The sequence below is a fragment of the Cydia amplana genome, chromosome 21 (assembly GCF_948474715.1).
Source record: "Cydia amplana chromosome 21, ilCydAmpl1.1, whole genome shotgun sequence".
NCBI classification, from domain to species: domain Eukaryota; kingdom Metazoa; phylum Arthropoda; class Insecta; order Lepidoptera; family Tortricidae; genus Cydia; species Cydia amplana.
This window is the reverse complement of record NC_086089.1, coordinates 5,207,866-5,235,280: the sequence shown is the minus strand read 5'-3', so window position 1 is coordinate 5,235,280 and position 27,415 is coordinate 5,207,866. Positions and strand designations below refer to the sequence as shown.

General features: G+C 39.9%; 1 protein-coding gene and 1 long non-coding RNA gene across 2 annotated transcripts in view; one reads left to right on the top strand and one right to left on the bottom strand.

Moving 5' to 3' along the window:
• LOC134657883 (uncharacterized) overlaps positions 1 to 27,415 on the top strand; it is a 485,626-nt gene that overhangs the window by 74,174 nt on the left and 384,037 nt on the right. The gene's annotated exons all lie outside the window — the stretch shown is intronic.
• Positions 11,523 to 27,182, bottom strand: LOC134657833 (glutamate--cysteine ligase regulatory subunit). Its single transcript, XM_063513408.1, has 6 exons — positions 26,665 to 27,182; positions 22,737 to 23,019; positions 20,069 to 20,206; positions 19,282 to 19,398; positions 13,561 to 13,746; positions 11,523 to 11,683 (listed from the first exon to the last, which is right to left on the bottom strand). Exons 1-6 carry the CDS (start codon positions 26,758 to 26,760, stop codon positions 11,523 to 11,525), a joined length of 981 nt encoding a protein of 326 aa, XP_063369478.1. The 5' UTR covers positions 26,761 to 27,182.

Sequence of the window (27,415 nt, the reverse complement as noted above, 5' to 3'; positions counted from 1 at the left end):
GAACGTCGGTAAATAAAGGTAATAAAATAATTTTGCGATAGACCCGTTTATAAATATGAGATAATATGTGTTCAAAACGCGAAAGTTTCAAATACTTATTATATAGGTTTACATGCGATGACAGATCTTAAATTACATAAACTGGTCTGGTAGAATTATCCACTCCACAGTGGCGGTGCGTCAATAATAGTCCACCAACCACTACCTACTTATAGACATAGCTATATTAACTCACATTTATAGACGGGTCTATCACGAAATTTATTTTATTACGTTTATTTACCGACGTTTCGATTTCGACACAGGTTTCACTGAGACTAGTACTAGCACCCAAAGGAAAAGGATGAGTAGGTACCTAATATAGTTTTCCTGGTTCTTACTGACTGACAAATTGGTTTGACCAACTATATTAATGCTATATTTTTGATGTTAAAAAGATTTATTGATACAATTTTAGCTTATTTGTAAACAATTTTGACAGCATGTCAGATTCAACCAAGATTATCGCCAGCCAGGTTTCTACCTATTCTTTACTAACCTGAATAGGTTTTGAAAAGGCGTAAACACTCTTTTCTAAGACTTTGCCGACTTTGCAGTTGGCGTGCAGTTCCCATACAAATTGCAGTCAGGTTGCAGTCCGTCTGTATTAGCCCTAAGTACCCCAGATGTCTGATTTGCCAAATGACCCTTTCGAAAATGTTGGTATGGTGATATGGACTCCAGGAAAAGGACATTGGACAACAATTATCTCACCAAAAACATTTTCATGTAGAATCTGTGCGGAAAGAGAAGAGTCGTGGAATATATGGGGCCCAATACATTCCACGACTCTTCTTTTTCCGCACAGACTCTAAAATGTTGCTAGACTCTGTGCGGAAAGAGAAGAGTCGTGAAATGTATGGGGCCCAATAAATTCCACGACTCTTCTCTTTCCGAACAGACTCTAAGACGAAACCATAAGGCTCGCACTGTCAAAAAGTTATCAGATCTCTTGTAGAGCCAAGCTTCTAATTCTACAAGCCCTAACTTCACAATTCTACACCTAGTTTTCAATAAAACCTCAATCAGGACACAATTACTTATGCACTTTTTACCAAGGTCCAGTTCCAGACATGTTGTTTTGTTTATTAGATAAGGACGTTAATAATGTGATATGTTATCGCCGATCAGAACGGGCAATGACGAGGCGGCGTTAACCTGCCGTCCCTTTACCTTTGTGGCGGACGATACTACCTACATAAGATAATGGGCCCGATTCGGATTTTGTAATAGACATCTATTAGATATCTTTTAGACATCGCCAAGATACGATAACGATATGTTTAAGATCTAACCTTCATTTAATTTGACATTTCCGCGATTCTGGAGATACTCTTGAACGATTTCCACAAGATATTACTTAGAGATCTAATTCACATCTAATAGATATCTAACACGATTTATCGTAAAAGTGACATTGGTTGCCCGAATTGCGCTGCAAAAGAGAACTAGTTGAAATCTAAACTATAACGTATCTAGAATGGATCTAGTACGTGTCGTCTCTTGTGAATATCATGAAGTTCGAATACGGCAGAATGAGGAAAGTATTCGTTATTGTGGCTAATGCCGTCATAGGGACTATTCCGTCTACTAGCGTTTTTCTCGAACGACGAACAAAATTGATAATTTCACCGACAAAGCAGCGATGCTTTTAGTTTCAGCAATCAAAAGCAGATGGTTTTGTTTCCTACGATTAAAAAGCTAAGAAATATACGCTTGTCGACGGAATAATCCCTATGACGGAATTAGCCACATTGACCTTACCAACCATGTTTCCTGAGGCAGTTATTTTTTTAACCCCCGACGCAAAAAGAGGGGTGTTATTAGTTTGACGCCAATGTCTGTCTCTCAAACGGATGAACCGCTTTCGATGCGATTTTTTTACGTGAAAGCGAGTTCCGCTGCGTTGAACCTGCAAATTTTTATACAATATTTTTGCCTAAGTTGCAATTGCTAATTATAGGAGCCGCCCCCGTGAGCGCGACGGTGATATTTACCTAAAATTCTCAAATCTGGGAAGGGGCTTAGCTAGCCATGCCTCTTAAGCTGATCAGGTGATCTGACACTGAAGATAGTGAAGATGCCTAAAGGACCTAATACCTAGGTCAAAAACAATGCATCCTATACATAGTACCTATTTTAAAAGAGTAGGTAAAGTCAGCGACATATGTTAACACGTCGTATAGGTCGGAGCGAGACACAGCGGTCGGACCTTTGGTTCCCGCCTATGGTTGTCGCTGCCGCCGTCGCAAATCGCTCAATGTCGTGGCCAGGCCGTAACGATTGATGTGAAGTTTCCTTAGATGAGTAATGTAAAAACTAATGAATCGTAAGAACGTCAGACCAACACGTCAGGGTCGTCAGGGTTTCGATATCGTACGACTTTATGAACATGACTATCCTCAGTTTTTACATGACGTACTTTTACCTACCTAAGAACGTCATTATAAACTCATAAGGACAAAGGAGTTAAGTTCTTCACGTGACCGCCAGTTATCTTTTCATCGTTATAGCATTTATGATTAGGGATGTACCAACTATATAGTCACCGACTAGTCGGGAAAGCCGACTACCCGGTCTCATTTTGTAGTCGGTGATGTCGGCGACTAGTCAGCAAATATGGCTGATTAGTCGGCACTTTATTAGTGAAAGAACGGCGATCACTGCATTAGACCCGATAACCCGATCGGTGGGTCTGTTGTTTCCCATAAAGTTTTAAGTCATAATGTATTGTTTGTCCGCATTCGTTACCTAGTCATAATTTGGTTTTTCTGAGAAATGGCCCGGGTAACCAGCGGGTAACTATTCAGGATTACCACAAAATAAACCTAACCTATAGGCTCATGAAAATCTTGAAAAGTTAACAGAATTATGAGTAATGCTAGTGACTTTCAATAATTATATCAAAAAAAGGGATCCGCCGATCGGTAAATCTCTTAGTGAGTAAGTAAATCGGTACATGTAGAAACTGACGTACTTACATTTCTGACAGAGTAATGTTCCGCAGACTCGTATTAAAATATCGATTTTCATCAAGATCGTATCAAAAATAAAGAAATGTTTACTCTGTTTTACTATTTTTCCCTTAATTTTCGTAAAATGACAATCCGCAACTGAACCAACTATAATATAATTAAGTTGGTTCAATTTCGAGCATCTTGTGTAATCGAATTACTTGCGTTACACAACCTACACAATATGGAAAGCCGCGGGAAATTGAGCGGGGACAATTTCGGCGAGATCTGCGCGCGCATGCGGCACCTAGAGTAGCGTCGGCAGAAAGGACTGACAACAATAACTTTATAAGACTAAGAATTATGTATATAGGTACACACATCTATACATCATCATCTTCCTCGCGTTATCCCGGCATTTTGCCACGGCTCATGGGAGCCTGGGGTCCGCTTGGCAACTAATCCCAGTAATTGGCGTGGGCACTAGTTTTTACGAAAGCGACTGCCATCTGACCTTCCAACCCAGAGGGTAAACTAGGCCCGTATTGGGATTAGTCCGGTTTCCTCACGATGTTTTCCTTCACCGAAAAGCGACTGGTAAATATCAAATGATATTTCGTACATAAGTTCCGAAAAACTCATTGGTACGAGCCGGGGTTCGAACCCGCGACCTCCGGATTGCAAGTCGCACGCTCTTACCGCTAGGCCACCAGCGCTTTTTTTTTACACACATATACTTATACATAAGAATACAAAAACGATAAAAGAAAAACAAACAAGTGGAGAACAGCAACAATTAAATTCGCATAATTTCTTAAGTCTATCTATAACAATGGTGCGACAAAAGGGATGGACTCAGAATTTGCTGTGTTAGACTAGCTGTCACAGCGCTGGTTTTCGCTGGCTTTAGTAGAGTTACAGGCCAATTCGAACGTACACCGACATCAGAATTGCATCTAACTGATATCATTCAGTTATCGTGCATTTTGCTCGTACTTGTTCGTACATGTACCAATTAGCGCGTGTGAGATACACAATAACTAAATGACATCATTCAGATGAAGAATGATTTCTTATGTCAGTGTACCTAGTATAAGAAAGAGCTCACATTACCGTCACTTAAGCGTCTGCGTCTAATCAACTCTATGGCTGCTGCTCAACGCAACGTTGGCGCAACTGCGCAGCGACACCATTTTCCATAGAGCTGACTAGACGCCGACGCTCAAAAGACGATGTTGTATGGTCTCTCTAACACAGTATTTTTAAATTTTACAACGGGACTTAATCGCGTATGTATGTTTAAAATTTACATCCGACGATTTCCACGGGGTTGTCCCCGTGGTCTCGGAGAAAACCAGCTTAACTAAAGTTGACATCAACATCTTCTAGCCGCGCGTGTTTTTCGAACTACCCGCACTTGGTCTTGTTTATCAGCTTGAACGTTTTGTGCACTAGAGATGTTAATACTCTATCAACATAATAATGTGTAAAAATCGTGAAAGTATAAACGTTTATTAAACTTAGATTGTTTTGCTATCCGTACACATTAGCTCAAGTTCAGCACGCGCGTCTGTCACCGTGAACACTCTTACTTTCTGATGGCTCGCGATATGCGTCCTTTCGCTTGGTGGGTTGTTCACACCGTTGACATGGCTGCATAACCACAAATATCGGATATACCATATAAGTCATCATCATCTTCCTCGCGTTGTCCCGGCATTGCCACGACTCATGGGAGCCTGGGGTCCGCTTGGCAACTAATACCAGGAATTGGCGTGGGTTTTACGAAAGCGACTGCCATGACCTTCTAACCCAGAGGGTAAACGAGGCCCTTATTGGGATTAATCCGTTTTCCTTCACCGAAAAGCGACTGGTAAATATCAAATGATATTTCGTACATAAGTTCCGAAAAACTCATTGGTACGAGCCGGGGTTTGAACCCGCGACCTCCGGATTGCAAGTCGCACGCTCTTCAAGCTTGGAAAAAAGTCTGGAAATACAGAAGACTGTCTGATGGATTCCTTCCTTTCACTTCGTGGGTTGTTCATACCGACGTCAACCCATGTCTTGATAACTGGTGACCCGGTGGTGGTCACGACCCTTGCAAACCATACTTAATATTTTCCAACCGCCTTAGCTAAACGGTACACTTATCCTCCTTAAGGCCCAGCCATACCGAAACATCCAAAATTTGCCACTGAAATTTGAACCTAAATTGTAGGACATAAAGTTGATTTTGCGATGTTTGAAAATTGAACGAAACAAAGCAAAAGCGACCCTGTTCCAATTATACAAGGTTTAAATTACATCGAACTGAATAGGTAGTATAGGTAGAACCTTGGGTCTTAGGAGGCTATAGGTGCTCATTGCAAAACTTGTCCGATACCTAGGTATACAGCCGCCACAAAAAAAACCGGCCAAGTGCGAGTCGGACTCGCGCACGGAGGGTTCCGCACTATTAACATAAAATAGAGCAAAACAAGCAAAAAAACGGTCACCCATCCAAGTACTGACCCCGCCCGACGTTGCTTAACTTCGGTCAAAAATCACGTTTGTTGTATGGGAGCCCCACTTAAATCTTTATTTTATTCTGTTTTTAGTATTTGTTGTTATAGCGGCAACAGAAATACATCATCTGTAAAAATTTCAACTGTCTGGCTATCACGGTTCGTGAGATACAGCCTGGTGACAGACGGACGGACGGACTGACGGACAGCGGAGTCTTAGTAATAGGGTCCCGTTTTTACCCTTTGGGTACGGAACCCTAAAAACATTCTAACTTGGTACCACAGTCCGTTAAGAAATCGCAACGGAAGCCGGGGTCGGAAGGTAATATCCGGTATGAACCCTTTTATTTGAATTTGTAATTCTGTCTCGGGTGATTCGGTATCGGGGTGTTGAATTTAAATCGACTAATAAGGCGAGGGTGGTCGGGTTGGGCTCGTATTTTAAAATCGAGAGTTTTGAAAACTATTTTAAGGGTTACGTAGTCAACTACCCTACCCTCAATATTTACCAGTAGGTACTTACCTTTTCAGTAAAAGAAAACTGGAACTCTCCCCTACTCTATGGGTTGAAAAGTCAGATGGCAGTTGCTTTCGTAGAAATTAGTGCATACGCCAATTCTTGGGATTAGTGGTCAATCGGACCCCTGGTTCCCATGAGTCGTGGCAAAAAGCCGGGACAACGCAAGGAAGATGATGCATATGAAGGCAAGGCAATTAAAACAAGCAACAACGGTTGCACTCCGGGAGTGCCGATAGAAGAGAAAACTCACCTCACTATGTTACCGACGCCCGGTAACACGATACATACGTTTAGCGGAGGTATTCTATTTATTTATTGTATATTATTATCATTCTCAAATAAGATCACCTTTTTCATTGACATGTTTATTTACTTATTTACATACTGCCATGACAACGTCAAATTATTTGAACATAGGTAAAGAGTCTCGAAAAGGAGTCCGCAACATAAATGTCAAATAACATTGAGTTTTTCTTTATTGATTTAAATGCCATCTAAATTAACCTAACCTAACCAAACCTATCCTATTGCGCGCGCGGCACCCTACCGCGGCGCCGGGCCCGAGCACCGCTACCCGATTATGAGTGGCCATCTAAACCTTACGCCCCTTACGGTCCTTACGGTCACGTGATCGCCGCGACGCTGTCTCGAGTTTATAATTTTTTTCCCACCTCAAGATGTGCCCAGCGCCGCTAAAGAAGTTTTCACTTCAAAAAAACAAATTTTAAATTGTGGAACCCTTTTAACGCTGCCGTGTGTGGCACGCTATCCCGCTATCGTGAACCTTTTCGGAATGCAGGAAGGTCGATATTGGGATGTAGCTGCACGCGTCAAGTGACGTCTTTGGTGGTCAAATGGTTAAGCACCCTTATTTTAAATCTTTCCCCTTTTAATAAGGTGCCTTCACGAAGGAAAATAAAACAAAGCCAATGCTGTACAATAAATATATTATCTTTAATTTAAACATAATCTTAAATAACATTTAAGCATAAGTGCACGTAGGTATTTCAGTGTTTCAACATGAAGTATATTTTCACGAAAATTACACACTGTTAAAATATTTCTGGAATAAGTTTCGTAAGTAAAGTGGTATGATATCATACTTCATCATCTATAAATGTTCGTAAAGTTCGAAACAGTCAAATTTCCATACAGTTGTTTTTTTGTGTTCTTAATATTTTCATAGAAAACAGTAAGGTAAACGTACTAATGCTCGACATGCTAATGCCCAATAGATGACACCCTGCTGTCACCTCTATTGACAATGACTTAAGTTTCAAGATGACATGTACTGGGACCGCGTCGAGCACCAGTACGTTTACCTTATGTATTGTAAAAAAAGGGCAAAATTAAAAAAAAATGCGCATTTCATTATTTCCGCGAAAATAAATTAATGTAGGTAAATATATAAAAACATTTGTACGGAATTTTTTTATTATCTTACTCGTTCTGCTTTATCCGTCACTTTATTTGTTACTTTTTTCTTACACAATGAAAATAGCCTGTATTTCGAAATTGATACCAGTAGTTAAAAATTTGCCAAAAAATTGCAACTAATGAAGATCAAATGCGTAATCGATGCCCATGTTATGTGTCCATTACTGGTACACGATCATTGTATGTTATTATGTAATCTACAATATGTGTCCATTACTGGATTTACTGGTACACAAACATTCATTCGTTCTGAAGATTATTCGATCAACCAATGTTATTATAATACAATGTTTTTATATTTAACTATTACCTATATGGCATATTTCTATGTTCAACCAGAAAACGTATAGTCAAATGTATAAGTTTTGTTCAACCCCTCGAATCCTACCGAATCGATATAGGGTTAGCAGATCTACAAAATTCAATTCTAAATTTAATACCTTAAGGTCGTTTTTTGGCTGGGATTTCGAGTGTTTAAACAAGTTTTGAATAACCATATTATCATCATCAATATTTAATATGTCAAAATTTTTAACACACAGGCGTCTTTATTTCCATTGCGCTAAGATAGGTATATTTTATATATTATACGTGCTTTTAGGTGTCATTGGGTTTCAGTGGGTTAAGTATTAGTCAATGTAAAGGAATGTAACTACATATTAAAATACTGTAAAAAAGAAATAACATCATTAAGTACTCGTACTTAAGTTTTCTTCGGCGTATAATTTACAATCGTCATTTGCCTTATAATAAAATATAAAACTAGAAAATTGCAAGTTTATCATAAATAGAGCATTTCATTAGGAATCCTCTAAATGAGATTACATTTGTAAAGAAAATTAGGATTCCTCTAAGTACAAATATTAATTTGAACTAAAATTAATACTTACTAGTAATTTATAATAACTTTAAATTAAAATTATCATATATGCTGGCACTTTAATGTATAAACAAAACATCTTATTAAGTATAAGCTGTTGTTAAATCATGTCAATTAAAACTAAATTTTCATTTTTTTTGTGTATTTTCGTACGTTTTTTTGTAAATACATAACTTATATCACAATAATAAAGCAATTTCAAGCTTTATTTTAATCACAACTTTATTTAATTTAATTTGGGTGTATTAACGTATTTCACAAACTAGTGTATAGTCGCTATCAGATATATCGGAGCGGCCGAGGTGCTCAAAATATCTGAACACGCACTCTAACGCCCTGACAATAGAGGCGTGTTCAGATATTTGTGAGCGCCTTAGCCGCTCCGATATATCTGCTGGCGACTGTACAGTCAGCAAATAGGATGAAACAACGCGACAAAATTAAAATTATCTGCCATCCTGGAATACTCTTCCAAATAGAGATGTATTTCTACACTTCGCGTTCAAAAGTATCTTTTGTCTAATTGTTCTACATGAAGCGACATCTTCTTTTGTTAAGTTATTAGAGAATAGTAGATACTTTTGAAGCGTAGTTTGGTCAATTACTTTTGATGCTGACTGTACCTAAAGAATGGCAATTTAATGAATAAAATGGATTAATTTTAATCGCCGACAAAAATTAAAAATTTTACAGTAGATTCGTACGCTTAAATCAAACCGTCATAACGATTTAAAATTCCAAACACCACTTATTGTTATTTACGATACAAGTGCGGAAAAGAGGAAATTCGAATTACCTATTCGCACGTGTATCGTACAACGTTTTACAGTACATATGGCCCTTTAAGCTTTTGACATACACACGAAAAGTGCTATTTTACGCACTAGTGAGGGAAAATAGGCCCATATGTACTGTAAAAGTAATTTATTTTCAATTTAATACAAGTTGAATTTTTTGTTTACTTAAAATTGAAATTAGATCAAAACAGACTTGGAATTAAGATTTTATGTCCATTATTGGGACAGTGTCCAGCACTGGGGCATTAACGTTACATGCCTAAGCGCCACCTGCACCATCCCACTAACCCGGGGTTAACCGGCTAAACCGTTAACCCAGTGTCAGATTGTACTAGTAACCAAGGTAACTCCATGTTTAACCGGTTAACCCCGGGTTAGTGAATGGTATAAGTGGCCCTTAGCTATATTGCATTGTTTTTGTTTTAATCATAGACAAAGGAATAGTGAGACACGTAGTATATGCAAAAATCATTGTATGTATTCACAAATTTATCAGCTGAAGTAAATAGTGCCGTACAGGAGCATTCCATCGTTACGTAAGGGACATTCGGACCCATTTTTTCGACTTTCCGAGCCTGGTTCTTTTTTGGCTTGCATTTATATAGTGTAATATTGGTATCATCTTAAAGCTGCTTCTTTCCTTAACAAACTGTTTAATTTACTTTTACTATAATACCCAAGTCGGCAAAGTAATTCGGAATTAAAGCAAATATTTCGTAAGCGACTCGCATGCAAAATACGCCAATACCATAGAGAAAAAAATACATAGAGTGCTCACTCCATACATCAGTTCAGACTATTAATTTCAGTGTCAACATCTAGCATCGAGTAGCGGAACTATCAGTATTGCTACTTGACAATAGATGTAGCACCGACCGGAAAGTCTTATCTCAACAGCATAAGAGTTTCCGGTCGGTGGCGACATCTATTGTCAAGTAGCAGTACTGATAGTTCCGCTACTCGATGCTAGATGCTAATAGTCTTTTTGGTACTAAAACTGATGTATGGAGTGAGCACTCTATGTATTTTTTTCTCTATGCCAATACTATGCACCTACACACCTACACGTAGACATTTCATAAATAAAGAATTTTGTTAAAAAAAACTAGACGAAAAACTTACCTTTTTCATGGAATGCTACAGTGCAATACTTGTACCTAATAGTATGTACCCTATACAGGCAGTTTTTTATTTACCGGCAATATTTTTCGAGATTTCGGCATTGGTCCCATAATAAATCGGCGCGAGCGAGACGCACGAGCCACTGACATAATTCTGATGCCATGATATAGTTGTCAAATTTACGGTCACAATCTCATACATTGACGTATATCTCAGGACTGGCCTTACGGGCAATAAGAATGGGGCATGAATGGGGCCAGTACAGCGGTGTGACACCGCTACAACGCGATTGGTTGCCGAGTTTGCATCACGCGCGCGATTGGTCGCAACTAGTTGCGTTAGACTGCACGATTGGCTCGAATTCGTAAGTGACACCGCTGAACTAGTACCATTTTAGTGCCCGTAAAGATCGGTTTTCCTAGGATAGCGGTGCCGTCATATAGCGGCCGTCCCCATATTAAATAATACGGCTAAATATGGATGTCGTAGTATTTGTATGGAGACGGCCGCTATATGACGGCACCGCTTTCGGAGGAAACCAAAGCTTAAGGCCAGTCCTGAGATATATACGTCAATGATCTTACACTCCACGCGTCTCAGTATACCTTTGTCTACTTTTTATCACTTCTGTCATAGAGAAATATAGTAAGACAAGAGTGCTCACTCCATACATAAGTTTTGGTACCAAAAAGACTATTATTTTCACAGTCGACATCTAGCACCGAGTAGCGGAATTATCAGTACTGCTACATCTATTGTCAAGTAGCAGTATAGTTTGTAGCTTTCTAGTAGACCCCGAAGGCTTATCCTATTGTCTATTGTTCAGTAAAACCGCACGTGCTACTTACCTGCAAAAAAGGGTCCTAATTATTCTATTTGGCACCTGAGCGCGGGCTAGTCCAACGCTCAAAAAACCAGTGTAGGTGCGCTCTCCGATAACGCGCCTTTGTTACGCATCTCGATGACACATGTTAGACTGGTTCTGTAGCGTTCGACTCGCCGGCACTCAGTAACCGAAGTACCGATTTTTTATGCAGGTGGTTGTGGCACGTGGCACGAGCGGTTTTTCTTAACAATAGACAATAGGATTAGCCTTCGGGGTCTATTAGAAAGCTACAAACTATACTGATAGTTCCGCTACTCGATGCTAGATGTCGACTGTGAAAATAATAGTCTTTTTGGTACCAAAACTGGTGTATGGAGTGAGCAATCCATTTATCTTTTTCTCTATGCTTCTGAATATAACAATTAAACATTTTAAATTACCTATTTAACCTTCTTATCCAGCGTGGCCTTACACACGTACCCCTTTAGTGCGAGTACGCCGCGACATTTGATGTGGACTTGGTAGCGCGCGCACCAGTCTAGGTTGTCGCAGCCCACGCCCACTTCTGACAGGGTCTTTACGGCAGCTAGTGAGAGTAGATCTGGAATAAATATAAATAATAACAATAAATAAATAAATAAATATTATAGGACATTATTACACAAATTGACTAAGTCCCACGGTAAGCTCAAGAAAGCTTGTGTTGCGGGTACTCAGACAACGATATATATAATATACAAATACTTAAATACATAGAAAACAACCATGACTCAGGAACAAATATCTGTGCTCGTCACACAAATAAATGCCCTTACTGGGATTCGAACCCAGGACCGCGGCTTCACAGGCAGGGTCACTACCCACTAGGCCAGACCGGTCGTCAAAATATGACAAGGTATTAAAATACGGAATTATTCTAATATTGTAAGTTTGAATAGGCATTTAGATGTTCAAGATGATGATGATGGCCAAGAGGTTCAAGGCGTTAGCCCGGATTGCTAAAGACGCCGGTTCGAATCCGGCCTACACCACTGGCCTACACTACTACACCATTTTTTAGGGTTCCGTACCCAAAGGGTAAAAACGGGACCCTATTACTAAGACTCCGCTGTCCGTCCGTCCGTCCGTCCGTCTGTCACCAGGCTGTATCTCACGAACCGTGATAGCTAGACAGTTGAAATTTTCACAGATGATGTATTTCTGTTGCCGCTATAACAACAAATACTAAAAACAGAATAAAATAAAGATTTAAGTGGGGCTCCCATACAACAAACGTGATTTTTGACCGAAGTTAAGCAACGTCGGGCGGGGTCAGTACTTGGATGGGTGACCGTTTTTTTGCTTTTTTTTTTGCTCTACTTTTGTTGATGGTGCGGAACCCTCCGTGCGCGAGTCCGACTCGCACTTGGCCGGTCTTTTTCTTTAATATATGACATCTATTTCAGTTTGTAATTTAGATGTTTGTTGGTCAATCAAGTAAAACGGTGGAACTGTTTTGGATTAAACTTGACACATAGATTATAACCAGGAAAAAGACACTATACTAACTAAGTACTACTATTATACAGGGTTGAGCAGATTAAATGTCCTAGTATCAAATAGCCATAAAATTTAAACAAATCTTCAGATTTCAAAAGCAGTATTTTTGCCAAAATAAAATGTTTATCAAACTCGTTCGATACCAGTCCTGGGTGCGTTTGACTTAGTAAGATGGAACACTGTCTTGTTAACACAAAAATAATCTTTTCCATATAATTTTCGGGCATGTTCTAGCAAATAACCCAGCAATACATCATAGACCTTGTACCTAATTCTTAACGAGGTGCAATGGAGTTTCAAAGTATGGTACTTACTAAGTTTTAAGGACCAAGATGAAGTTGTTCGGAACATTTTTATAGTTTAAGTACAGCAAATATACGGACGTAAGTCGAATCCATTCTGTCTAATTTTGAATTGAATTTTGAGAAAAAGTTGGCTTGTAATGCTTTACAAAAAATTGATTCTTCCCTGAATCGCTGTCGAACTTCGGTTTTGTAGCAAGTGTCCTTTCTTTTTAGGGTTCCGTACCCAAAGGGTAAAAACGGGACCCTATTACTAAGACTCCGCTGTCCGTCCGTCCGTCCGTCCGTCCGTCCGTCCGTCCGTCCGTCCGTCTGTCACCAGGCTGTATCTCACGAACCGTGATAGCTAGACAGTTGAAATTTTCACAGATGCTGTATTTCTGTTGCCGCTATAACAACAAATACTAAAAACAGAATAAAATAAAGATTTAAGTGGGGCTCCCATACAACAAACGTGATTTTTGACCGAAGTTAAGCAACGTCGGGCGGGGTCAGTACTTGGATGGGTGACCGTTTTTTTGCTTGTTTTGCTCAATTTTTTGTTGATAGTGCGGAACCCTCCGTGCGCGAGTCCGACTCGCACTTGGCCGGTTTTTTTTCCCTGTACCTACTATGATTTATTCTGTGGTTTACAAACCTGGGGGGTCAGCATGTGTCAGCAGCTGCACGTCGTTGGCGCGACAGAAGGCGTGCAGGGAAGGCGGCACTACGCAGCACGAGGCCAGGTTTATTTGAGCTATGGTCGGCTTTACTTTGGCCCAGGCGTGCAGTTTGTACAGGCAGCCGCCGCCCACATCAGCCACGCCTAGCAGGTTCACTCTACCTGGACATTTATTGGTTTTATTACAACATGTTTACGATAGCCTGATGAATACGAGTGTAAGGCCTGAGTGGACGCTCGGGTTGGGCAGCGGGGCGGGGCGTGCGGCGTGCATGTTAAACAAATGCGCACGTATAGTAGCGGCCTTAGTGCACGCATCTTATACGCACTCACGGTATTTTTATTTTAGAAAGCTACCAAAGAATTTTCGCCAGTCGAATCGATTTTGGATTCGGTTTAGATATCTACGTGATTTCGAGAATTAAAGAATGTGATCTGTAATGTGTGTACTATGCCTCACCCACACACGTACGTAGTTGTAGTATATAATAGCATGTACGCGTTATTTTAACGGAATATATTCGTATTTAGACACCAATAGTTGTATCATTGAGGCCATTCCTTACATGGCGATCCTGCCAGTGCGGCCTTGCGCTGCGCAGAAGAGAACAATTCAATTTCAAGGTTTTCATTTAGACTTTTTGTATAAAATTTTCTGTCATTTTAAAGCAGTGATAGTGAATAAATCAGCACGACGATAAACAGTGATAATTCAAAGAACTTACAATGAAATTGCGAAACTTTTTTTATATAAATGTGTGCTGCGGTAAACGGTGAATTTTACGGGCGTGGCGTGTGTTTCGTGAGATCGCGCGTTTTGGTATAAATCTTATACTATTTATGCATAAAAGTTACTAGTATTTGCTTAGTCCGATGCCTCCTCATTCGTATATTATTTTAACCCAAAACCTAACAAAAAAACAGACTGAGACAGTAGTGTGTTGGATAAGGCAAACAGGTGGATCGATAAACTGGTCAAAATCGCAGGGAAACATCACGCTGTGTGATAGCATAGCATAGCACTGATTTAAACTTTCACGATTTTTACACATTATTAAATTATACAACGGGACGAGGGTTTCAAGATCTCGTCCACATGGAATCCAGTCATTACTACTATTACTACTCCCTCGAGATCTCAGACTGAGCTGACTTTAGAAAATGTGGCAGAGATAGTCTCTGCACAGTTAAAAAATAATAACACGTGGATGCTTGCAAAATTCCGTAATACACTTCAAACTGAAATAAGTAACGCAATAATGAGTTTTAAAGAAGAAATAAAACAAGAAACTCAAACTCTATTCAATGAAAATAACCTTAGGAAAGCAGAAATTAATAAAGTACAAAATGAGCTCTTAGGTCTACAACAAGCGAACCAAGCACTAAAGAAAGACATTCAACATTTGCAGCATAAAATAAATGAAGCCGCGGACCATAATACTATTTTGTCAACGAACGTACTAAATGAAAAATATGATGCTCTCAAAATAGAAATAAACAACCTCACTAGTACCGTGGAGGAGACGACTGATGAATATCAAACACTACACCTGGAGTTTGAGGACCATAATAAGCGCATCTTAGCGGCGGAATCGGAAGTATCAATAATAAAACAAGATTTAGCAACAGCAGTTGGTCGGTTTACATCCTCGGTAAAATCAAACCCGCCGCACAGTGTAATCTACGTAAGTGAAACGATATCCCAGACCAATAAGCAACCCGATTACTCTGACTCTTTTTTGTCAACCATGCCGCACGATATTCAACTAGAGCTCCCCGCACAACCTATGATGCCAGCGAGGCAGACGGCGTCTGATACACACACGCCCACAAGAATGCCAAGGTTGTCTACGTGCACAAAGGAGGATGGGGTAATCGGGGAAAATGCAATCAATAACCGTAGCACCTCGCCACGACGGACAAGTAAACCGCGGTCTCGCCGAACTGTCATAAGAGCGACCGGCGAAGATGACTCCGATTTAAAGGTGACGGAACCACGTAAATATATCCATGCTTGGAATTTTCACGGAGACACTACAGAGGATAATATTATATCGTATATGAAGAAAAAAATGCCCAGCGATAACTATACTGTTAAGAAACCCAGCCCTGTACACAGTCGACACACTTGTTTCATAATAGGCGTCTCAGCGCGAGAATTTGAGTTCTTCATGTCACCAGCAGTCTGGCCGCGGAACACGGCTCTGCAGGAATGGTTTACAAATGTTAAAAAGCGAAACCAGGGAAAAACGTTTTTTCGTACCAATAACCAAATCCAAGAATAGAACTCATAAATATAGCCTATTCTATCAAAATGTTCGAGGGTTAAAAGGTAAAGTGACCTCTGTAAAAAATGAACTTCATTCGTTCAACGCTGACGTAATTGCACTGACAGAGACACGTCTTGACGACTCGGTTTTCGATTCCGAACTCTTTCCAAGCAACTGGCAAGTGCTGCGCGGAGATCGATGGGGACGCGGCGGCGGCGGCGTACTATTGGCTGCGCGTGCGCCGCTAGTGCTGCGCCGGTTACAGTGTGGAGCCAATAAAGAGGATGAAATAGTCTGTGCTCATATTACAGCTGGTTCAACGCGCTTCATCTGCTGTGTAGTCTATCTACCCCCACGTATTTCGGACTCCAGGTATCACTCTATATTTCAATGCATCGAAAAAATTGTTAATTCATACTCTTTACCAATAATTATACTAGGGGACTTTAATTTATTTTCGACAAATGCTTCTGTACGCAAAGATTATGAAATGTTTGTATCTGCATGTAATTTATCCCAAGAGAATTATATTGTTAATGGCAATCAGCGTATACTTGATCTGGTACTTGCAACCCCGGCAGTCGCTTCAATCTCGGTATCAGAGAGCATGAGTGGCCTAGTGTCTGAAGAGCGTCATCACAGGCCTCTTGATATATCTATACAAATAAGGTCACGCTTCGCTACTCAAATAAAGCATACTTCGGAAACCAATAATACCGAAGCAGTGAGAAATTTTCGTAAAGCCAATTATCCACTTCTTTATTCCCTTCTTTCACAGGTAGACTGGTCAAGGCTATATCTTATAGATAAGTTAGATGAGGCAGTAGATTTTCTGTACAATAAAATAAATGATATAATTGAGACAGCAGTTCCCCTTAAGAGAAAATATACAAATGCCACAAAGTACCCCAAATGGTTTTCGGCTGATTTAATTTATTACATCAACTTGAAAAATAGTTACCATAAGTTATACAAAATTACTAGGAATCAACAATACTATGCATTTTTCTATTATTATAGAAAACTTGTTAAAACAATGTCTGAAGAAGCTATGAGTAATTATGGAGATATTATACAATCAAACATCACACGCGACCCGAGTTCCTTTTGGTCGTACGTAAAGATGAATCGCGAGGGTCAGGAGCCAGCTGTATTCGGCGACTTGTCCCCGCGACAAGTGGCGGACTCATTTGCTAAGTTTTTTCAGAGCGTCTTCCTCGATAAGCCGCCTCCCCTAGACGCTAAAGAAGCGATGGAGTCCTCTAACAAAGCTGCCGTGGGCTCAACCCATGTGCCGCATGTGCATATTGAGCATATCCATTTAAGTGAAGTCCGCACGGTTTTGAAGAAACTCGCGTCCAAATTCACTCAGGGACCAGACGGTGTCCCGCAGGCTGTTGTCAAGGATTGCCACGAGATCTTTGCAGCACCTCTTCATTATATTTTTAATCTCTCAATCAAACAAGGGCAATACCCTTCCCTTTGGAAAACCTCAAAAGTAATACCCATTCATAAGAGTGGTTCTAAATCCGAAATAAAAAACTATAGACCAGTGGCAGTCTTGTGTGTATTTGGAAAGGTATTTGAAGCGGTAATATATGCAAGGCTATTCAATCAGCTAAAGGGAGAATTTTGTGATGAACAACACGGTTTTTTGCCACAAAGGTCAACCACGTCCAACCTAATGAATATCACTACATTTATAGCGAATAATCTGGAAGTTCACAAGCAGGTCGACGTAGCGTACTTTGATTTTCAAAAGGCGTTTGATCGGGTTGATAACCGAATACTATTGGACAAGCTGGCTCAATGTGGTCTGTCGTTGAAGCTTCTTGATTTCATGGCTGACTACATGTCAAAACGGATGCAATTTGTGCAATATCAAGGATGCAAGTCTAAACATTATCAAGTAACATCTGGCATAGGTCAAGGAAGCAATCTCGGGCCTTTATTATTTTTAATATTAATAAATGATCTTCCGGCACAAATATCTCATTCCTTTTGTCTAATCTTTGCCGATGATGTAAAACTAGCTTATCCTGTTGACGACTTGCGGGATACGGCTATACTTCAGGTTGATATAAATCGGGTACACCAATGGGGCATAAAAAATAGTCTCGCGCTTAACATTCCAAAGTGTTCTATAATCTCATATACACGGTCAAAATCTCCATACCACAATGATTATCACATAGCGGGTGAAAAGATAAGGCGAGCTGCCTTAGTGAAAGACTTAGGCACTTGGTTTGATCCACAGATGACATTTCATCACCAGGTTCTTCAAACCTGCAAAGAGGCCCAAAAACGTATGGGTTTTGTTAAGCGGCAGACCAAGCACTTTTCAAATAGACGAACTCTGGATCTGTTGTACTATTCATATGTTAGAAGCAAACTAGATTGTAACGCCATTGTATGGAACCCTCATGAAGACAAATATGTCCTAACAGTCGAAAAAGTACAAAAATCCTTCGCGAGATACTTGTTTAAGAAAATGTATTTTTACTATCCGTATCTGTATCCAACCCCGTACGTATTGGGTATGGTGGGATACCAGACACTCGAAGCTCGAAGAAATGTAGCCTTGGTACGGTTCTTACTTCGTTTACTACGAGGCCAGACAAATAACAGCTACATCTTAGCGCAGGTATCTTTCAATGTTCCACCTGTTTCAAGGCACAATCTCCGTCCTCGTAAACTACCCTTACTCAACATCCCAAACACCAGTAAGTCGAATACGCACTCACCTCTCTACCGAGCTCTAAAGCTTATTAACGCCATATTGACCCAAGACGATACATTGGACTTATTCTCGACTCCTGAACCGAGATTCTTAGCCACAGCCGGGCGCTACCTCGAGGCTATAGTCGCCCCGAGCACCATTAGTACTGATTAGGTAATAATATTATTTAAGTTTTTGACTTACTGTTTTTTTATGTTAATAATTTATTATAGTTATGTATAATTCAGTTTAATGCTTATGTTCTTATGTGTCATGTTTGGTGTATACTGTAAGTGACATTATAATAGAAATAAAATAAAATAAAAATAAAATAAAAATTAGTAAATGTAAGCGTAAACGAATATCGACAGTCGATAAATCGAATATCGTTAGTGTTATGTGTGGACAGAGTGACATCCCTAGTGCGCAAAACGTTCAAGCGGATAAACAAGACCAAGTGCGGATAGTTCGAAAAACTCGCGCGGTTAGACGATGCTGATGTCAACTTAAGCCAGCCTTCTCCGAGACCACGGGGACAACGCCGTCCTCGAAACGTCGGAGGTAAAAGGTAAATCTTAAAACTTAGATACGCGATTAAGTCCCGTTGTATAATTTAATAAAGCATAGCATAGGTCATTGCGTCACTATTGGCAACCGCCCACCAGTTTGTGTCAGTGTGAGAAGGGTCTTAGAACACAGGAGACTTACCGTTTTTGACATAGTCTTCTAATACGGCCCACAACACCTTGATCCCCGGAAGTATAGCTTCACACTTGCGCGCATCTGCTTCGCTGTCCGCATCCGTCTCCGAAGGGATTTTTGCTCCTGAAAAATGTAATTTAACAGTTTGAAAATAGAGTTCTAAATTGAATGAGGGTTTCGGGAAACCACTTCGGCGAATTGATGTGGTTATTATATTGAAATAATGCGATCGCCTTTAAATTAACTGCTTTACGCCAAAGAAAAAAGGTTTGATGTATACTGGGTCAAGCAGATCTGATCTTGTCAGTAGAAAAAGGCGGCAAATTTAAAAAATGTAGTATATGTAAATAAAAAAAAGGGATATCGTCTCATAGAAAATTTGAATTACGCGCCTTTTTTACTGGCAAGATTTGCTTGACCAGCTTTATAAATTATATTGACTTGGGGTTGTAGAAAAAGTATGTATACATTTTAATGAGAAGTCTTGCCTCCGAGTTTATTGACTGAACTAGATGATACGGCGCCATGTTTTGACGTCAAGTTTGGACCTAACACATAATGTGCGCTGTACCGTGACATATTCTTTACCTGTAAAGTAATTCGAGGCAGGATTTTTTTCTTACACTTTATACCTCTTCTAATAATAATCATTATTTGTTCACGTAAAGTATACCTCACAGGGCGACCCTGCCAAAATTATCATAATCAACATTAGTACTCAGCGAAATACTCGTGGTCTGATCTTTAGGATCACGTTGTCTATGACCTTACAGGGCGACCCTGCCATACTTACCAACGTTATTGCTCAGGGATATAGGCGACGCCTTGTTTGAATATGCTGTCTTGGGCTCGGTCTGGTCTTTGGGAGGTATGTCCGGGTTGTATGCTAGTATCACGTTGTCTATCACTGTTGTGTGTAGCGCCGTGAATACTGGAATACGAAAAATTTTAGATGTTTAATGTAGTTTAAAAGCAGGCATGAGAGATGACTACCCTTTGTACAACAGAGGCGTCAACTTACGCACGCGCCTACACCCCAATATCAACCTTCGTGCATTCTGACAAGGTTCATGATGACACGCCGCACACGAGAGGCGCGGCGTTCAAAGAGTTAAACCCTAAATGACTCAATAATAAATGGTGTTGAAATAATTTACCTCTGGTTAATCTTTATTTACCAGATTTATTTATTTTGTGAATTATTTTATTTTGAGGTAGGTTATTTATATCGAGCCCCCGTAGACATGCCAATCGCTAACGCTACGTAGCGAACGAAACGCAACCGTCACTGTCACACTAATATGGAAGAGTGATAGAGAGACACAAAGCGATTCGATGGCGAAGCGCAAGCGATCGTCACTTTGGCTAGGCCGCCTAAACTGCGAGTAGAATAACTAAGATTTCTCTTTTTGCCGCATCTTGTTTATACAGTTTTATATTTATTCTTAAAATCTTCTCAAAACACTCATATCATACCCCACCTGAATAATATAATTTGAAACTACAACATTAGGAAATAAGGTTTGAAGTCAAAGGAAAACGATATACTTTTGTTTGAAGACTTTTCAGATTTTATCCATTTGATCAAAGCGATAAGCTGAAGCGTTTATTACATTTATATTGATAACAGTTGAAGAGAAAATAATAAGGTAGGTTTAGGTACTTTAGGACTATTATCGCAAGAGTAGGTATAATTATAATAGATACGAATAGTAAAACATTAATAGGGGCCTGAAAATGCGGCGAAATGGTTCCAGTAAAGGATGGTACGGCAGTGTTTGCTTCGCGCTCGACTTGGCGGGGGCACTGCCGTGCCCCCAGATTGGCACTCATCATTTCCTTAGCTAAGAGATTAGTAAGCATATTAGCCGCAATAAAATTAAGCATAATATCCGCAAACTAAAAAAAATATGTACCTACCTATGCACAATCATTGGTATAAATAGCATACCGATATTGATTTATAAATCAGCGATATACCTACATGTTGATTTCTGCATACGTTAAACGGATAAAAAAGAATTAATGCCATCAATCAACTACTCTCTCATCGTATCAATTTAGTAACATTGGGTAATGTCAGAAAAAATGGTTGCAAAGTCGAGTGCACAATTGCACGTCCCTGCAAAGTCGAGTGCACAATTGCACGTCCCTAGATTAGACTAAGAAAATGACCGCACAATTTCTATTAATGCGAAGTCCCATTAAAAGGTAATTTTCAAATAAATACGATGTTACATCCAAGACACCAATATTGTTCATTTATTATTATGGGACTCTTAATCAAAAGCTATCAAAGCAACTCTCAAAAGTAGCGCGAGAACTGAGCGACAGCATGGTCGCCTCGTTATCGTCTGTCACAATGCTACGACCGCAATTATCTCTCGACAAAACCAACCGATATATTATTTTCGTGCTGTTACAGTTTTAAAATATCCTAACATATTAAAATTATATGTTTCTTCTTCCGCCTTTGTTTAAATCAACCACCAAAATGGTTTTCATTCCAGGGTGCGATAAAGTTTTACCGCAAGACGCAACGCAATACCTACAATCGATGTTAATTTAGTCATACATTAGGCTTATATCTATTTAGATATATATAGATCTGTTTAGATAGTAATTTCTTGTTATCAAATTATAACAATGATGATGGATATGATCTGTTAGCTGTAAACAGTAATATTTCTTCAACCAGAAATCATAACCATAACCGTTTGATAAGAAATTACCTACTATCTAAATAGGCCTCTTGTATGAGAATATGTTATTTGCACTTTTGTCGCATCATGGTTGGTTGCACAATTATATAATGTGTCATTGTGTCACTTAGATACTTGTTAGAAAGTGACAGTCACGGTGACAGACATAAAAGCTACCATAGCGTGAGTGACGAGGCCTACAGCGTGGCGTGCAGTGAGGCGTGCAGCGTGGCGTGCAGTGAGGCGTGCAGCGTGGCGTGCAGTGAGACGTGCAGCGTGGCTTACAGCGTGGCGGGAAGCGTGGCGTGCAGCGAGGCGTGTAGCTTGGCGTGCAGTGGCGTGCAGCGTGGCGTGCAGCGAGGCGTGCAGCGTGGCGTGCAACGGGGCGTGCAACGAGGCGTGCAGCGTGGCGTGCAGCGTGGCGTGCAGCGTGGCGTGCAGCGTGGCGTGCAGCGTAGCGGACAGCAACAAAGTGCTCTGTAGGCCACTCGTATACGTTTCCATATGTTTAATATGAACGCCGCACGCTCCGCTCGAGCGTCCATTCAGTTAGTATGGTACACTTACCTTAGGGTCACGGAACGCACGCTTTCCGCTGACGCCGCCCGCCATTTATTGATTAAAACAAATGTATGGCGGTCGGCGTCAGCGCTAAACGTGCGTTTCGTGGCCGAAGCGTGCCAGCTGGTTAGATGCCGACTGCCAATGGCCAGTTTTTATGGATATTCAGGGTTCTGTGGGTTCTGCCTCGTAACTTACCATTCTCCAAACATTCACCGAGCGCACTCGTACTGTCCTCATTAATAAATATCTTCACACCAATCTTCAGATTCTTCCGTTCCTCCTCAGCCATCTTGATCTGCACATCGTCGTGGGGCCTGGTGATGTTGACTAGGACTTCGGAGCTGGTGCCAGTGACTACGGAGGATTGGACCACGTAGTCGGAGGCGTGCGAGGCGTCTGGGTCTTCGGTGCCGTTTTGGAGCTTCACGCCGTTTTGGGAGCCCCATTCTGATAGAGTTAGCTTGATGCTCTCTGATAGCTGGAATGAGATTTAAACAGTTTAAAGCTAGAACTTGGTAAAGCCAAGAAATTCGATAGAAAAGCCTCTCTCGCTACTGGAGCCAAGAGGATCTAAATTAATCAAACCTACCGATTGGCTTCCACTTTATAGTATAAGCATAAGCTATCGCTTTATAGTTTAAGCTATAGTTTGGCTTCGACTTTATAGTTATTGACGTGTTCTTCAACCTTAGTGTAAGGCCTGAGTGGACGCTCGAAGCGGAGCGTTCGGAGGGGCGTGCAGCGTGGCGTCGTGCTCACGCGTGATGAGAGCAGCGTGCACTAGGGCCGTTCCTATACGCTTGCAATTGTTTAACATGCACGCCGCACGCCCCGCCCCGCTGCTCGCCCAACTCGAGCGTCCACTCAGGCCTTACACTTAGGGCGTCCGCTAGCTGGCGCGGTTTGCACGGAGCGGGTGAGCGGGTTAACGAATAGTACGAGCAACGTTACGCTAACTAGCACGGACGCGTGCGACGGATTTTACCCACAATGGCACCCGCGTGTGTGCGCCCGCTCCGTGCACCCGCGCTAGATAGCGGACGCCCTTAGGTATAAAGTAAGGTACAGTCCTACAATAATATGTGACTCTTCGAAGGCCACAAAAATATGTGACACGCTCTTATGGCTCTACAAATAAGATCGTGTCAGATATTTTTGCGGCCTTCGTTGTGTAATATATCATTACAGGTGACTGTACTATTTGAAAGATGAGAATTTAAGGTTCTGATCTGCTGGATAAAGCTGGAAAATTCGAAGTGTGAACCTGGACGCGGCTTTAGATAAAACAGACACGTTAATTTGTAATACAGCGCCATGCAAGCGCTGAAATGATATGTTTTGTCAACAGTCATTGTCGACTCACTGTGTTGACACAGTGGGTAGGTGCTATAGGAAGTCTGTGGTAACAGATTACGAACTTGCCAAGATTTCTACAGTCATATCATTTAGGTACGCTAACTTTGGGTACGCAAGTTGGACTATTTTGTCAAACTTTTTTTTTTAAGTTTTCTTAATGTTATCACTGATGTCAGTTTATGTTTGTGGGTGCTTATGTTTGTACTTTCTTATTTCGTATTTTTTTATTAATTCCATTCACATAAGCTACAGTGAATCGATCTAAATATATTTTTATTAACAAGTAAAGTATGTACTTAGGTAGGTGTTTTGGAAGTTATAGTTCAATAAAAAAACATAATTATTTGTTTGACAAACAATTAAGTACCAAACAGCATAATAAATAATACTAAATGTACCTATTCATTCATTTTCATTACAGAATTTACACAATACATATGTATGTCATTGTAACCTACCTACCTTCTTTCACATAATTAACTAACAAATCTTAAACCTTATCACAGAGACATAAGGTCCACCAATGGTCAAAAACTGCTGCTGTTAGTAGGGGACATATTTAAATTTAAACTTCAGATTGTATACTCTAAATCCTTGCATTAGAGTTCAAAGTTCTGTGCGTTTCCCGTTCGTGCAGTAGTCGTAGGAATAACTAGGTAAATTATAGGCAGTATGTCATTATCTTCAGGCACGTACTATAGCGTATAATATCTGAATCTGAATAAATGTACACCTTATTGTTATTATCATAAGGTTTACGAAGGATTAGTTAATTGTCACAGCACTGGTCTAGCTACAATGCATAGTAACAATTAATAGGAGGTAAATGTTTCTACGTCTATAATTAACGAAGGCAATTATTCATTTGTTAGTATGTCTGTTCATTTTATATGAAGTAGTATTTTGCTATTGGGTGTTTGTGCGGCAGTGGCGCTCGCCTGGCGGCTATCGTACAGATACACACTAGATTTTTAGGATAAATACTAAAATACCAATAACCAAATAAATAGACCATATCTTGTTGTGTGATAAGCACACAAATAAATGCCCTTACTGGGATTCGAACCCGGGGTGGCTCCAGTTTCGTAGGCCACTACCAATTAGGGTACACGCTACAGTACTGTCAGCAATATAAGTTTATATCAGAAATGACACTCTTAAAAAATAAATATATTTTAAAAACTACCAGTAGCCCTCTGTGGTTATTGCACCCCTTATTTTAATTACTCCTTCTGTATAATGTTATTCAACAATCTTGTATTTTTTAAAGGACTGTATGGGGAAATACTTCGGGAATTCTGACCATACATTTGTGTAATAATATTGTAAATATTATTTTTATATTTAAGGTTAATTAAGATAGTTATATAGAATGACATTCAAACACAATGTATATTGTTAATGAATAAATAAATGAAATGAAATGTGATTATTACCTACTTGCAACTATTTACCTGCTCTAATTATGTTTTTCCTTCTAAAATTTCTAAATCCATGCTCATAATGTGACAGTGTGTCTGTCTGTCTGTTACCTCATCACGCTCAAACCGCTGAACCGATTTAGTTGAATCTATTATAGAGATAGTTTGAGTCCCGGGGAAGGACATAGGAGACTCCAGGAGGTAGTATAGGAGGGTCGCGAAGTTGGAATCTCGACACAATGCGAATTTTAATTCATTTGTGGTGACCGTTCCGACTGAACATCTAGCGACCTTCACCAAGGAGGAGTTTTGGCCGAAGGGTGTCAAGTTTCGGCGGTTCTGCGGCGATTCCCTGACACTGCGGGGTTGCGTAATGCATCGCAATCATAATGTGTTTTTTAGTGTTTAGTTATATGTAATTTCAAAATATGTATGCTAGTTTTAAGGTATTTATGTATGGGCCACTAGTTGCCTGAAATAAACGATTTCATTCATTCATAGTTCTTATGCCAGAAATCACCCTTTAAGGGTGTGAAAGGGGGGGGGGGTTTATATAGGGACTCAATAAAATGAAGATTGGATAAAAATAAGCTCCCCAAATAACTTATTCCATGCAGACAAAGTCGCGGGCAAAGGCTAGTACTGGAATAAATATATTTCGCTGAAGTAGCTGAACAACCTGTTCATTGTCTGATGGAGGGACAGACATAACGGTTTCATTCGTCGCAATGGAGTCATTCAAACTGTGCAGTTTTGTCACAAAAAAAGTCTGTACTAATTATTGGTCATAAAAAAACCACAGATGTCCAGAATTAATAACATAGACATACTACAAGTTGAAAAATCGACTTCTGATATAAGTATATCATCACGTCACCCAATATAATGCTTTTGTCATACTTTTATATCAGTGCCTTGCAGAATACCAGTGCCTTGCAGAATACCAGTGCCTTGCAGAATACCAGTGCCTTGCTCGAAAGAGCAAAGCGTATAGCTGAGTCGGCACTTTTTTGCTGTTGCTGCAATACACACAGTGTAACAACTGCAAGTCTTTCCACATTCATTGTATATGTTCATCTTATGTTTGAAGGATATTTTATAAGCCATTACCAAGTTTAAATTTTGTTTGATAAATGAAGTATTGTAGGATATCTTTCGTCCTGCGGTATGGAACTCAAAATACATCCAGCATTTCTTTAAATCATAAATTATGTGATATGCTGTCTATTTTAAACTTAAATAGTATGGTAAGCAATTATCTATATCAGTGGTTAACTCAGTCGATACTATTTAAAGTGATAAAGTAGTGGTAACTTTAATTAACTATAATCTTGGTTAATACTAACCTCCTCTGTTACATTCTGCCCAGCCTTTTTCTTAATATCAATTAAGTTCAACACGTTACCAGTGTTTATTGTCACCTTCGAAGCACTTTTCAACATCGTGGCCGAATAGAATTCACACTAAATATGAAAAACTCGCGGCCTTCCTACACCAAGGTTACCGGGCTTAGACACTAGAAAAAAAAAACTGAAATAAGATCGGACGTTTTTGTTATAAATGCAAAGCGACCGTGCACTCTCAGCAACACCGGATAACTAAACGATGGCCTTGCTCAGTGAAACACACAACTTTAAGTCGTGAAAGAAATAGGAATGACGTAGGTATAGTATTGATAAGAAATTATGATGAAATTTTGTAACAAAGCCTATATTTTCAAAAAGCAATTTACGTAGCAATGGTCAATAAAGACGCGTGCATTGGATGCGGGATTTTTTAACTTATGAGCATGGGTTTGGTGAAGGAATTTTTGCAGGAATTTAAAAACTGTGGACTGGAATTTTGACGTTTGGTTTGGTTGGATTCTTTGTGACTTTATTCGGTAAGTGCTTTAAACCTCAAATGCTTACTCTACTTCTGCCTTACAATCACCTCCTATTTCAAGGATTTAAAGTCTAATTTAGAGGAATAAATTCATACTACTCTCTCCTCCACACAATGAGTACATTAGTAGAGTATACTTGTCACATCTGTAATCTGCCAAACGACGATATAAACTAGGTCTTAAACAAACTTCTGGTTTGCTGTCAAGTGTCA

Coding starts and splice junctions, on each gene's coding strand:
- LOC134657833 (XM_063513408.1), bottom strand. CDS start 26,760: ATGTTGAAAAGTGCTTCGAAGGTGACAATAAACACTGGTAACGTGTTG. Junction 19,399..20,068: donor ATCCCTGAGCAATAACGTTG/GTAAGTATGGCA, acceptor TACATTTTTCAG/GAGCAAAAATCCCTTCGGAG. Junction 13,747..19,281: donor AGAAGACTATGTCAAAAACG/GTAAGTCTCCTG, acceptor ATAAATGTCCAG/GTAGAGTGAACCTGCTAGGC.